The sequence below is a fragment of the Ambystoma mexicanum genome, chromosome 7p, assembly GCF_040938575.1.
Source record: "Ambystoma mexicanum isolate Mex_15411 chromosome 7p, UKY_AmexF1_1, whole genome shotgun sequence".
NCBI classification, from domain to species: domain Eukaryota; kingdom Metazoa; phylum Chordata; class Amphibia; order Caudata; family Ambystomatidae; genus Ambystoma; species Ambystoma mexicanum.
This window is the reverse complement of record NC_090939.1, coordinates 63,511,874-63,525,775: the sequence shown is the minus strand read 5'-3', so window position 1 is coordinate 63,525,775 and position 13,902 is coordinate 63,511,874. Positions and strand designations below refer to the sequence as shown.

The window sequence follows — 13,902 nt, the reverse complement described above, 5'->3', positions numbered from 1 at the left end:
CACAGCCCTCAGAGCACTAAGGGACACTCATCACAGTACACAACCCGAGTGGGCACTCACAGCCATCAGGGCACCAAGCGGAACTCATGGCAGCAGACCTCCTGAGTGGTCACTCACAGCCATCAGAGAACTAAGGGACACTCATCACAATGCACAACCCGAGTGGGCACTCACAGCCCTCAGAGCACTAAGGGACACTCATCACAGTACACAACCCGAGTGGGCACTCACAGCCATCAGGGCACTAAGCGGAACTCATGGCAGCAGACCTCCTAAGTGGTCACTCACAGCCATCAGAGAACTAAGGGACACTCATCACAATGCACAATCCTAGTGGGAACTCGCAGCCCTCAGAGCACGAAGGGACACTCATCACAGTCCACAACCTGAGTGGGCACTCGCAGCCATCAGAGCACTAAGCGGAAACCATGGCAGCAGACCTCCTGAGTGGTCACGCACAGCCATCAGAGCACTAAGGGGACACTCATCACAGTACACAACCCGAGTGAGCACTCACAGCCATCAGAGCACTAAGCGGAACTCATGGCAGCAGACCTCCTGAGTGGGCAATCACAGCCATCAGAGAATGAAGGGACACTCATCACAGTACATAACCCGAGCGGGCACTCAGAATCACACATCCCTAAGAACACAGAGCAGCAGTCATGATAGAACAATTCCAGGAAGGACTCAATCTCAGGCACACCTGGAAAGGATCAGAGTGGGTCAATAGTATTTAACCTCACACACTCATCAAACAGCACCGAGTGGCTAGCATAAGCCTCCTACCTCTTCCCCCAGTCGAGTAACTTTGCTGAACATGTTGGAGGAGACATGACATCTAAACGAAAGGGCCCCCCCCAAATGAGTGGCCTAAAGTGACACCCATGTCTCCCCCATTATAGATGTTTTCCTTCTTGATAACATGTTGCCAATGACACCTTCTGCTGATAACAATCTGATTTTTTGTTGTGATTTTAGTTATTCAAGACACTTTGGTCGCCTCTGTCAGGCCGCAGACTCTCAGGAAAGTGGAGAGGGACTCACTGGAGCTGGCCTGCACGGTTTCTAAGACCACCTCCCAGCACACCCACCTATCCGTCACGTGGTACCTCAATGCACGGGGCGCGAGACAAGACATCCTTTCACTCTCCAAGGACTTTGTCCTAAATCCAGGGTCTTCGTACAAGACGAGGTTTGCTTCTGGGGACGTTCGACTGGACAAGACCGGGGAGACCATTTACAGGTTGGCCATCAGCAAGCTCCAGGCCTCGGACCAGGGAGCGATTCACTGCGAGGCCATTGAGTGGATCCAAGACCCGGACGGGAGCTGGAAGGACATCGCCAGAAAGACAACGGAGGCCACGACAGTCAACATTGAAAGCTTAGGTAAGTGCGACCATCCTGTCATGTTCTAGCTGTGACGCGCTATCAGCAACACCAATGTTTGCAAAGACAACTCCACCACTCACAACATAGGTTGCCAGCCCGCGACCGCAAACCACGGCTGAACGGTGCCAACCGGACACCTGCAGGGCAAAGCCAGGTCCCTCTTGCTCCTACTATTGTCTCATTTTCATTTCATTTTGCCACCAACTCCGCTTCTCATGATGATTATTTACGCTCTTGTTTACGCACTTTTACTTCTCCTTTCCTCTAATCCTTTCCTCCTTTTCACCTTCTGTTTCTGGCTTTCCTCCTGTCTTTGAGGCTTGACTTAAATACCTGCTCCAACACACATTCATGTTGCAAGAAGGATTGATTCTTTTTGGGGGGCACAGCTAATGGGCATTTGTTTCTGATATCCCCTGAAGATTAAATATCATTATCTTTAAGCTTCATCTTTTGCAAGAGGTCCTCTTTAGCCTTCCTGAATTCAGATACAAACCAAGCCCTGGGCTCTGCTCACAGCTTTTGGTGATGTTTACCTGCGTTCTGCTGAGCACAGATCACCTATGCCCCCCACCCCAACATCTGCTCCTAGCCCTGTACTATCCTCCTCTGCCAGAGTAAATTCAATATCAGGGAAAATCAGTGAAAATATGTTACTGTTATTTTGCTCAGCAAGACCATTATTCCACCTTAAAATGCCTCTCAAATTTGTAATGTCCAGAGGGTCCTGCTGCGTATCAAAACTGGGAGGTGATGGGGTTCCATAGGTGACCCTAACTCTAATGCCATGATTCCTGGATCATGATCCCTCCAACCCTCATTAGGACCACAAGATTGCCCACTTAATGCCAGGAGTCACGACCGACGCGCATATAATCTAGAAGAGACAGAGTTTGATGAGTAGAAAAGGTGTGAGCTGGCAGGATATCCCATCAGAATCTTCAATTTGCAGATCTGCGTGGGAGTACTTATCCCCATGTTCCAAAGTAAAACAGCTGACTTGTAGCTAGCTTTTTTTGAAGTTACCTGTTCTCTTGCACCCCAACAAAAATCCCCCAGTTATATCCCTTCATTGTCAGTTATTTGGTCAAAACTTTTTGACATCTCCCAGTAAAATCATCCATGGGCGATTACCTAATTTCTTATTAGAATTGTCTTCAATATCGCATAGGAATGTATCTAGATTGGTTGTATGAGAATACTACTGTTTCACCCCACCTTTTGCAGGAGGCATTGTAGAAGCTGATAATGACCAGGTCATTGCACCCCGGATGTTGGACCCGTACACATAAGGCATTTGCTGAATCTTTCATCATCTCTGTCCAGCTCCATGGCAACTCTAAAGACTGCCACATTGCTAGACTCCCTTTAGCACCCCTGCTCTTATTTGTGGTGCCCCATTTTTCAAAAATAGCAAATTATTTAATTGTCACTTTGGTTAATTCCCATGTCTCCTGAGCACAAAGATAATGGCAAACTCGCCATCCTCCTCCTGCTTGATATCTCTGCGGCCTTCGACTTCGCAGACCACAATGCCCTATGTGTACACCTATCTTCAGCTGCCCACTTCTCAACCAAAAGCAACAGACAGGATAACATCCTTCCTATCTAACCGAACAATTAGGGTTTTCTCCACTTCTGCAGCTGCCCCACCAGCCCCAGTCACACGTGCAGTGCCCCAAGGCTCCTGCATTTCACCTACACTTCGTAATATATTCACCAAACCATTATTTGACCTCCTGGACAATCTGGGTATTACCTACACTAACTACGTGGATGACACCCAGATCCTCCTGCCCATCTCAGGCGATTACATTACAGACTCCAGCGCTCTGAGCCAAATATTTCAAACCTTCCAGGGATGGATGGCCCAACATGCTCTTAGCCTAAACAATGAGAAAACTGAGCTGCTACTCATATGATCACAACTGTGTCCGAACAAACTTAACGGAGACAACCAATCCTTCATTATTCATGGTAACATTATCCCAATCTCTGAAGGAGTCAAAACACTGGGAGTTAACATGGACTCTTCGCTCTCTCTAACAAAACAAGTGGATGCCATCACCACTGCTTCAGCATACATCTCAAAACTCATCAGCGCATGTATACCCTTCCTGACACCTGAAGATTGTACCACAATCGCTAGAGCCCTCATGTGATCGATCCAGGATAGACTACTTCAGTGCCCTCTTTGAAGGCTCTTCCACTAGGAACATCAAAAAGCTTCAGATCATTCAAAACAACACACTTAGAGCAGCCATAAACATTGCTAAAAAAAGCACATACGCCCAGCAAGACAGAAAGCGCACATGTTCAAAACACTCTCTTTAACACACAAATGCTTGTCAAATACGTCCCCCAGATACTTTTCCAGCAAAATCTCCAAATCGCTATCCAACAGACTCACTCGGGCGGCCTACTCACATTTCATATCCATCCCAAGATTCAAACTCCAACAAGCAGGGGGTAACAGCTTCCTGTCGTGACTGCATAACAGTGGAATGCCCTGCCGCTCGCACTAAGATCTGAATCCTCCTTCTGGTCCTTCCGCAAAGGTCTCAAAACCTGGCTCTTCCAGCTAGAACTGGAAGCCAGCACTGCCACCACACCCTACTAAGCCTTCTTTCTATCAAGAGCTTGTGCTATTATTGTCTGTGTTGTAAACTTACACTGTATTGCTTCTCTTGTACTCAGCGCCCAGTTGCCTTCGGGCTCGGTGCGCTCTATAAATGCCAAAATAAAATACAAATATCTATATTCATGACCCACGCCACCCATTCATCGTCCACAGTCCCCTTGGGCAATCCTGCTATGGCCATGATAAGCAGTAAATGGAATCAGAGGCCAGCTACATTATAGATGTCATTCTCCTCTGTCATGTCTGCTAGGTCTAGGTCGGTGGACGTAATGCGAGATATTAATGCAGCCACATTGATTTTGTACCCAGGAGATGCTTTTAGCTCCTGCTTACTGGGTGGTGCCGGATACCCAGGAGCTGCTTTTAGCTCCTGCTTACTGGGTGGTGCCGGATACCCAGGAGCTGCTTTTAGTTCCTGCTTGCTTGGTGGTGCCGGATACCCAGGAGCTGCTTTTAGCTCCTGCTTACTGGGTGATGCCGGATACCCAGGAGCTGCTTTTAGCTCCTGCTTACTGGGTGCTGCCGGATGGGTGGAGGCAGATTCTGTCGTCAAGAGCTTTCTTTTTTGCCATTCCTCTGGGCGGGGCAACATGTACAAATAAGACAGAAATAGCTTACGAGTGATTTAAACTTGTTCTCAGGTGTGGTAGCGATCGAAATAAGTATCCTATAAGCAGGAGCTAAAAGCAGCTCCTGGGTATCCGGCATTATCCAGTAAGCAGGAGCTGAAAGCAGCTCCTGGGTATCCTATATCACCCAGTAAGCAGGAGCTAAAAGCAGCTCCTGAGTATCCGGCCTCACCCAGGGGAGCTACGTCTTGGTAATGAGAAGCTAGTATTTAGTGTGCCTCAAATTTAACTCCCATGTGAGATGCAAGCTAGGACCTTCTGTCCATTATATATGGCCCTTATACTTTAAATGTCTTCTAGAAGGGCCTGAATGCTCTTTTACAGACATTCCAAAGCACACCATTAATGTGACAAATATATGCTTGTATTTTGCCAGTTGGCCTGGGGAGTTAAAAGTAGCCGCTGGTAGCTCTTGGTTTCAAGCTAACCAGGCTCTGATAGGCTCTAACCAGGAGCTAAAGAGCTCCCAGCAATTTGGAGCCCTGGTGTGTACAGAGATGAACACTTGCGTTGGCCTCAGTGTGGACAAGCAGCCCGTTTGGGAGAACATCTTTATGAAGGCACCAACAAGAGAGGAACTCTCAAAAGACACAGTTTTTATAAAGTTGATTGGAAGAAGATTGAACAGTCTTAGAGGGTGCTTGGATGAAAATTGACCAAATCATATTAGTTCTTAGTTCTGTTCAGGGCTGGCCCATGATTCCCCCAAGCGCGCTTTATGGAACTACATTTAATGTGACTTCACATATAGCACCACATTCCTCCTTGCATTCCCTTTAAACTTTACAGATCCATGCAGAAATCGAAGAACTTTTTTTTCTCTATTGTTTTCATTCCAGATGGAGATTTCACAACAGACATTAAAGAAACCCCAGGCCCCTTGGAGATGGGAAGTCCGCTTGAAATCGCCTGCTCTGTGAGAGCCCAAAGCCTTCATGAGCGGTTCTTCAAGGTGTCTTGGCTCCACAACGGCATGGAAGTGGCCCAGTTGGACGCCTATGGGGTGCCAACCTGGGAGAGTGAGTACAGCATCAGGGAGAGCCTGGGGCAGCTCAAGGTGGTCAGAAGAAGCATGGAGGACTACGTCCTCATGGTGGGCCGCGTGGGATCAAACGACGGGGGAAACTACAGCTGCGAGGTCTCGGAGATGGAATGGTCCACTTCTGGATCTGCCGTGATTATTCGGAGCAAAAGATCTGCTGAGGTTTCCATTGATGTAGCCTTTGCAGGTAGGTCTGGTTGAAACATCTAAATGTTTTCAAGGTGATCCTATCTATGTGATCAACTGTAATTACATCAGCAGAGCTGCGAAAGCTGAACAGCATCAGTTCAACATTCCAAGCCACCACACTGTGTGGTGCACTGGAGTGGTGACATGGTGTGCTAGATGGGAACAGTTGTAACTGAAATTGTTTGCTTTAGTGCTGCTGTCATCGTCCCTGGATTAATTAGAAGTATTACAAAGTAAGTGTTCATGGTCACCCGGCTTCTTAAGAACCTGACTGGCACAAGGGCATCCTCTGAAGCTTACAGGCGGTGTGAACATCCCCAATGGGCGCAACGATCACATGGTTCCCAGTCTTGGAGGATCTGAACCCCTTCCTTCCGTGGTAGTTGATAAGTGGTCAAATCGGGGGGATAGGCCGATGGAGGACACATCTTTAAGTTAGCATCCCTACTTTCTAAGTCTCTCCTAGCAGAACGAGAAACTGAGGACAAATGGAAGGTCTCCACAGCAATCACAACATCACATGGTGCATTCAAACAGGGACTCAATGTCAGGCCTCATTCATGCCTAACATCTTATCCCTGTACGACATACGCCCCTGCAACAGGGACACGGACGGAACAAGGCACGCTCTATACGATGATCGATCTCTCAGGCTGGATGACTGGCAGGTAATCTTTTTTTGCTCACAAGGTACAAGGTGCCCTTAATAAACCTAAAGCCCTTAGGTTCTCATTTGTTATTTATCCATTCACGAGAAGGCACGTGCTCAGGTGCCACCTTCGCAGGCTCTGTGTGACTCTCTCTCCTCGTTTTTTGTGACTAAAATCGCTACCATCCGGGATTATATAAACAGGTAGACACCTCAGATACTTTGCCATATGGCTCCTGCCAAGCCTGCCCTGGCTCAGGGGCAATGGTCTACGTTCCCTATGTTCTCCGACACAGACGTACTTGAGGCAATCCAGCGCCTTAAATCAGCTTCGCCTGCGGATGCCATACCCTTCTGAAGAAAGCCTCGGGTGCTCTGATTGCTCACATTACTCCTGCCGTCAATGCATCATTTATTAGTGGGGTGATACCACCTACACTTAAGCATGCCCTGGTGATCCCCTTGTTAAAGAAGCCCGCCTTAGATCCTGAAGTTTTGGCAAACTATCGCCCTATCTCACTTCTGTCTTTTCTGATGAAGGTTCTGGAAGCACTGGTCTCTCTCCTGCTGTCCTCTTATTTGAAATCATCTAATTATTTTGATTTATTTCAGTCTGGGTTCCGGCCGTGGAGAGGCATGGAATCGGTCCTGAACTCGGTTCTAGATGACCTAGCGCATTTGGTGGATCAGGGGGGTGTCGGAGTGGTCTTGCTGTTGGATCTCTCTGCTGCTTTCGACACGGTTGACCATCCTACCCTAATCTCCCGCCTCTCTGATGCTGGTCTGTCTGGCCGAGTACTCATCTGGTTCGTGGCCTTCCTTGTCCATCGTTCCCAATCAGTTTCTCTTCCTCCTTTTTGTTCTAGTGTGGTCTCACTTTTCTGTGGTGTTCCTCAGGTATCTGCGCTGTCCCCCATTTTGTTTAACGTTTACATTAGGTCCCTCTTGCTTCTCATTCTGTCTCATGGGTTCCGTTACTACTTGTACGTGGACAATAACCAAATCCTGGTTAGCCTGGACCTTACTCAAACTGACACAGCGACCCGGCTGAGAAAGTGCTTGAGGATTTGGGAGCATGGATGAGAACCAATTGGTTAAAGTTAAATGGCAGTACTACTGAGGTTCTGGTCTCTGGGACTACCTCCCCTCATCGGTTTAGGACTGCAGAGTTCTGGCCCTCTTTTCTTGGCCCTCTCCCTGTGCCTGCCTCATCAGTCAAGAACTTGTGGGTCAGAATTTCTGCTTCCCTGGCCATGGACGAACAGGTGGCGGCAGATTGTAAAACCGGGCTTTTTAAGCTCTGGATTCTTTGGAAGGTTCTTCCTTTTATTCCAGCAGAGTGCCAAGCTCCGGTGGTAGCCGCATTGGTCTTGAGCGGCCTTGATTAGTGTAACTCACCCTATCTGGCACAGCCTCGCTACCTGTTAAACCGGCTGCAGCTACTCCAAAATGCAGCTGCCAGATCTATTCTTTGCCCCTCCTTTGGTGCTCATATGTCGCCCTTGTTAAAGCAGCTCCACTGGCTCCCTGTTGAAAGACGCATTCTTTTTAAGGCCTTGTGCATGGTACATCGGGCCTTCTAAAGCCTCGGGCGGAATATCTGCAGGAGAATGTGTGACCTATGGTCCTACACGCAAATTGAGCTCTCGTTCCATCTTCCTGGTGGCGGTTCCCCGGATCAGAGCCTCACGGACAGGTGGGCGTGCATTCACGGTAGCTGCCGCCAAAGCCTGGAATGATTTGCCTCTCACCTTACGTGGGACTGAGGATCACTTTAGCTTCAGCCGGCGACTGAAAACGCTATTATTTTAGTCTGTACTCTACATGGAAATTCCCTCTCAAAATTAGCGCCAAGATGCTTTTGGGCGTATGTGCGCTCAACAAATTCTTGTAACATAGCATAACATAACCTTTATATACATACTTCCCAAGTTTTTCTAATATGTCATCGAACAGGTGGTGGTAGGAATACACACTGTGTATAGGGGCCACACCGTCTTAAGAGTCTAATAGTTTGAGAAATGCGAATGGAGGGAATTTGCACGTCAATAACGACTGTTGCATGCTTCTCTGTACTTGGACATTTTGATTGTGTTTGCGTTCCTTTGTGTTGGGACAGCTCTTCTAAAGTAAAGTTTTTTTTTTTTTAGACTGATGCTGTTTTAGGTCTATGTTTCAATTTCTTTGACCTGACATTTTAGATAAAAATATCAGCCATGCTGCTAACATACCAGCGTGGTGCCTCCCTCCAGGGACGTTGCTAGGGGGCCTGAGGAGGCTATAGCCGCAGGTCTTTTGTTTGTAGCCCCGCATAGAAGCTCAGGTGCTACAACCAGCTAGCTCTGAGCCCCGACAGTCCCGACATTAGCGTAGCCCCAGATCTTTTCCAGACCTAGCAACACCCCTGCCTCCCTCCTCTCAGAACCTGAGCTCTACAGCACTGGCTTCTTGAAAGCGGCATTGTGGCGATGCTGCTAGACCGCCGCAAGTCAAAGGCAAAGATACCGGTGAATTATCCAAGCAGCAGTGTCAGCAAATACATTCAAGAACGAAATGGGGTACAGTGATGAAACCTAGCAAGAGGCAAAAGAAGAATGAAAGGATTCATGGAATTATTATAATTATAATTGTTCTTTTATAACACGCTTAATACCAACGAGTGGTTTCCAAGTGCGGGATCAGGATTCAAACCTGTGTTGCGCCGCGTTGTCTTGCTTCCAAGACAAACACCTTTCCCCTGAGCCATCCTCTCTCCCTTGTGTGGCAGAAAAGCAAACCATACGGCCTTAGTAGAGATTATAGTTTGATTAGGCCAGTTCGGGGGACTGCAACCTTTGGGACTGCAACACCCAGCTTCCTCAGGGTCCGATTGGGAGCTTGTGCTGAAAGTAGTGAAGAAAGCGGCCATTTTCCCCTCCAGGGTCCAGCGCCACCATTCTGAGGTGGGTGGAAGGACTGGAGGGGAGATGCTGAGCTTTCCAGCAACAAAAGATGCTTAAATATCTTGCTGTGGCAGAAGCATGCGCACCAGCGGCACTGCGAGCCTTTCTTAAAAGTCTGCCACTTTTCTAATTTGCAAAAGTGTGCTTAAGCTTTCAGCAAATTAGAAAAGTGGTGCTGCAGTCTGAAAAATGCTATTTTTCGAAAGGGGAAATGTGCCCAGCAGAGGTGAAGGGTACCTAACATGTGCCGTATTTAAAGTCCTGATTTTTGACATGCAAAAGCAGGGCTCTGCCAGGAGAACCCACCCCCCTTGTCCCTCCCCCGTAAAGCCCCTACCTTGCATGCCTGGTGGTTACCAGGGCCGTTGTCAGCCTGTAAATCAGGAACATGCAAAGCAGAGGCTTTCATGTCCCATCACCACATTCTTTCATTGTCATGGTGCATTTAAGAAAAGTGTTCCACCTTCATGGAAGAACACTTTTCAATTATTGCAGACACTGCCAAATCGGGGCCTCAATGATGAGGGATCATAGTCCAAACCCTTTGGAGAACCATACATTCTAGATATCTGGACTAGCTCATATTTTTTGCTGCTTCCTTTCTACACCACCCGTGTCTCTTCCTCAAGTGCGTTCCTGGTCACTCTAAGTGTGCGTCCAAGCGGCCGCTTCTGACATGCTCACGTATCTTCTTGAACTGCTGCTCTACACTTGCCCTCTCCCTAGCCTGTGATATGCGAGCCCACCCTATGAGCTCATTGCTGCACTTGTACTTCCCACGTTCTTGGAGGCGGTGCAGTGTCTAACAGAAGCCTAGAAGAGGTCTCATTGCCCAGCCGCCAGCTCTTACCTCCTCACCCTGGAAGACCTTCCACAAGCAACCTTACATTTACAAGGAGACCACTCCTCGCTACTGGCTCTCTGGACTAATGGTTGATAGTAGAACTCTAATATGTTTGCCTCGGCCCCCCCCTGCAAGAGCCGGGAGGATAGCTCAGAGGCTACACCGTTTGTCTTGGAAGCAAGACGACACATAGCGAATCCCGGCCTTGCACGTAGAAACTGGACCCCAGTATTAAGCGTGTTATAAAAGAACAATTCTACCAACCACCTTCCCCACAGGTTCTGGATCTCAATGCCCAAGGACTTACAACAAGTTGCTCCTCCCTCGATTCCTTTTCATTGGGTGCCACAAAGGGAGCTCAGTTGCAGTGGGTGTCTTACACATTCACAATCAATCAATGGGTGGAGCAGAACCAACCTTCATTTAAAGAGAGAATTAGCCTGTCTGCACATCATGCACATAAAAGGCAGGGGAGCGGTGTATATTGTCTCACAGGCCAGCAGGCACCACCATGGTGTGTTCTTTAGCTGTCCGTCTTCAGAAAACAGTATTTCCCCTACTATAGAACCCGGTCAGCTGTACTTAGAATCAACAACTGGCCCTGTCAAAGCAGGCCTCTGGCTGGAATGTTGATTTTTATTTTTTATTTTATCTGAAGCATTTTAGCTGCGAATGTTCTTTATTCTGAAATTTCATGATGCAAAGAAATTGATTTGGACGTTTCGCCGTGCGCGGTTCAAATCCCCAAAGGGCTTAAAGAAATATCAAAATATTCAAATCATTGAAAAACTACAGAAATTGAAGGGGCTTTATTTATAGCAATTGCGTTCTATAGTGTAGCTAGTTTAAGAAACTGGCAAGTAATAATATTTTTAACAAAAATAAAAACATTGCCAGTAGTTTTTAAGTCATGCGCTGTGATGCATAAGCCACACTTAACCACGGGCAACTTTAAAATACCAGACTCAAAGCCTGTTATTACAGAAACTTTGCACAAAAATGCAATGATCTCTATGGCAAACATTGTCGCAATGTAATAAACACATTCTTTTAATGCATCTTTGCACACGGGTAATGTTTGTTCTATCCGTATTCCTTCTCCTTAGTGTAATCATGCATTCTACGAATTATTTTGTTGCATTAGGGCAATTTTCGTGCTTGTGTAAACTGCACTTACAGTAGTGCAACATTTCTGCAATACCACCCTTGAAATCTGGTGTCTAAAAGTTGCCCATGGTAAAGTGCGCCTTATGCAAATCCCTGTGTATGCCTTAAAAACTGGTTTTATTTATTTTTTTAAATTATTTCTTGCAAGTTTCTTGAACTAACTTTACTCTAAAGCTTATTTTTAGAGTAATCTTACTTTACCAGTAGTGCAAAGTTTCTGTTATAACGCCACAGTGGTTCGGTTGCGGCCCGGGTAGAGATACTCATAGAGTACAGGTTTTTGCAAGAGAGGGAACGTAGAATGTAGAATCAAGAGGAGGGGGTCGGGTAGGAGAAGTACATGGGAGAGGGAAACAAGTTGAAGGGGGAGGAGTTGGTTGTAATTAGGGGGGATAGAGAAGGTAGACATTGCCACTTAAACAAAAAAAAACACAGAATATCCATTTCACAATGAAAGAAAACAAGTTGGTAAGGAAACTGGTGCTGCGGAAACAGGGACTTACAGAGGGATTTCCCATATTGAATGCAGTGATTTTTTTTAAATGTGAAAAATGAATTCATTGCAATCATCAATCTTGTTGAAAAATGTACACACATTTACAAAAAACGAAATTAATATGTGCAAATATACTGCAGTAGAGTTTATTAATGACAACTTCAAGACATTGAACCAAGTTGAGTAGTATACACCTCTTGAAATGCAATGTTTCTTTGGACGTACTTAGTCTGTGCTCCTTCTCTGGTCCTTACATGTACTAATGGTCCCCTTCTCTTTCACAGCGAGTACATTGGAAGTAACTATTGGAAGCAACAGGTCACACGTAATTGAAGGCCAATCCATTGCCCTTGACTGCACTGTGAGTGGAACCGCCAACCCTCTCTCCATCCTCTGGCACCTTGTCCACGACCAGGAGCAGGTGGTGCAGATAGCAAGGCTGGAGCGGGATGGCTCACTAAAGGTGGGCCCATCCTACCTGGAGCGTCATGCCCATGGGGCACTTCGGGTGGTGAAGACGGGAGCCACCTCGTTCCTGCTGGGATTGGACTATGCCCTGACCACGGATGGTGGGCTCTATGGATGCCTGGTGACTGAGTGGTCACAAACAGCTGACGGCGGGTGGAGGAAACTGAATGAGAAGCAACAGGAGGCATTGGTCAATGTCACAGAACTTGGTAAGTAGGAAAGAGTTGTACTGTGTCGACAGCGTGTTTCCACTTGGCCAGTTGGGCTGTAATACTGCATCAGTGTCATGTAATGCTTCTCGCAATAACCCAAGGTTATGTCACTCCCATGTAACACATAGCTCAACTGCCACTAGTTTGGATTTGTTCTGCATTGTCGATGTAGTTATATCTCATTCTAGCATTCTGGTCTCAGGCGAATTTGTGATGTGTTGTGCATGATGGTCTGCAATGTGTCATGGACTGTGTCACTGTGTAATGTGTCTCTGTGGCAACTGCATGCACCAGTACCAAAGGAGATCTTGCAAGTAGATATAGAATAGACGCCGTTTGCAAGGGTGCTGCACTGGAATGAAACCCCGGAAGGTGGGCACAAGCATTGTGCAGGGACCGGGTCATGACACGCGCTCATTGTGGCCAGTGCTTTTGTACCTATTTGGAGAAATAGTGGTAGTAATGATAGGTTGCGGGCAATAGCATTAATTGTATGATGTACTACTGGATGCCTGTGGCTTTGTGGGGACCGCCCCAGATGCCACAGAGATCTCAGAGAGGTAGGACTGGGCAGAGGGAAAGGGCAATTGCTAAGATGAAATAGGCCTTTAATGGTTATTGGGGTCTAGGTTTCCAGGACTGACTGGAAGTTGTGCACAAAGGAGAGAACAGCTCTCAAGATTTGACTGCTAGCTGCTATACTGGAGGGGAAAGGAAAAGAAAACCTTTTTGGAACTTCGGTCTACAGGTCTTCGGTGACAGAAAAAAGTCAATATAAGTAATATGTGGGAGATAGCGCTGAAGGCTTTCAAGGAACAGAGTTCCGCCTCGTGCTCAGACAGGAAGGGAAAGGCAGCCGGTAGAGTCCAGATTCCCAATTTGCACCCGGGGATGGGCCCTCAGCCAATCAGGTGGCTGGGACAGCAGGGGAGAATACACATTCTCCACCTGCTGTTCCAGTCACCCCAGGACCTTCCGCGGGTGGTGCTATTTTTTCTTTTTTTAATGTGGATAGGTAACAGGGAGCCTCTCCCTGCCTCTCCACATCCCCACCCAAAAATAACCTTCTGCACACTCCCCTCCCCACTTACCTGCTGGACCAGAGGTTTGTGTTCCGGTCCCGGGGTTTCTCCCGCTCCCTGTGGCCACCATAGAAATGGAAAAGGGACATAGTCCCTTTTTCGTATGGCGGCAACCATCTTATTTTCTTTTCCCAGAGGATAACAAAATA

At 47.3% G+C, this 13,902-nt stretch overlaps 1 protein-coding gene across 4 annotated transcripts in view; it reads left to right on the top strand.

The window, feature by feature from the left end:
• The window catches only part of LOC138525691 (immunoglobulin superfamily member 2-like), a 172,311-nt gene that overhangs the window by 100,140 nt on the left and 58,269 nt on the right, over positions 1-13,902 (top strand). For all 4 annotated transcript variants that reach the window (XM_069635779.1, XM_069635780.1, XM_069635778.1 and 1 more), the window contains exons 3-5: positions 982-1,389; positions 5,502-5,891; positions 12,276-12,668. In XM_069635779.1, coding sequence (XP_069491880.1) covers positions 982-1,389; positions 5,502-5,891; positions 12,276-12,668 — 1,191 coding nt within the window. The remainder of the gene's footprint in view (positions 1-981; positions 1,390-5,501; positions 5,892-12,275; positions 12,669-13,902) is intronic.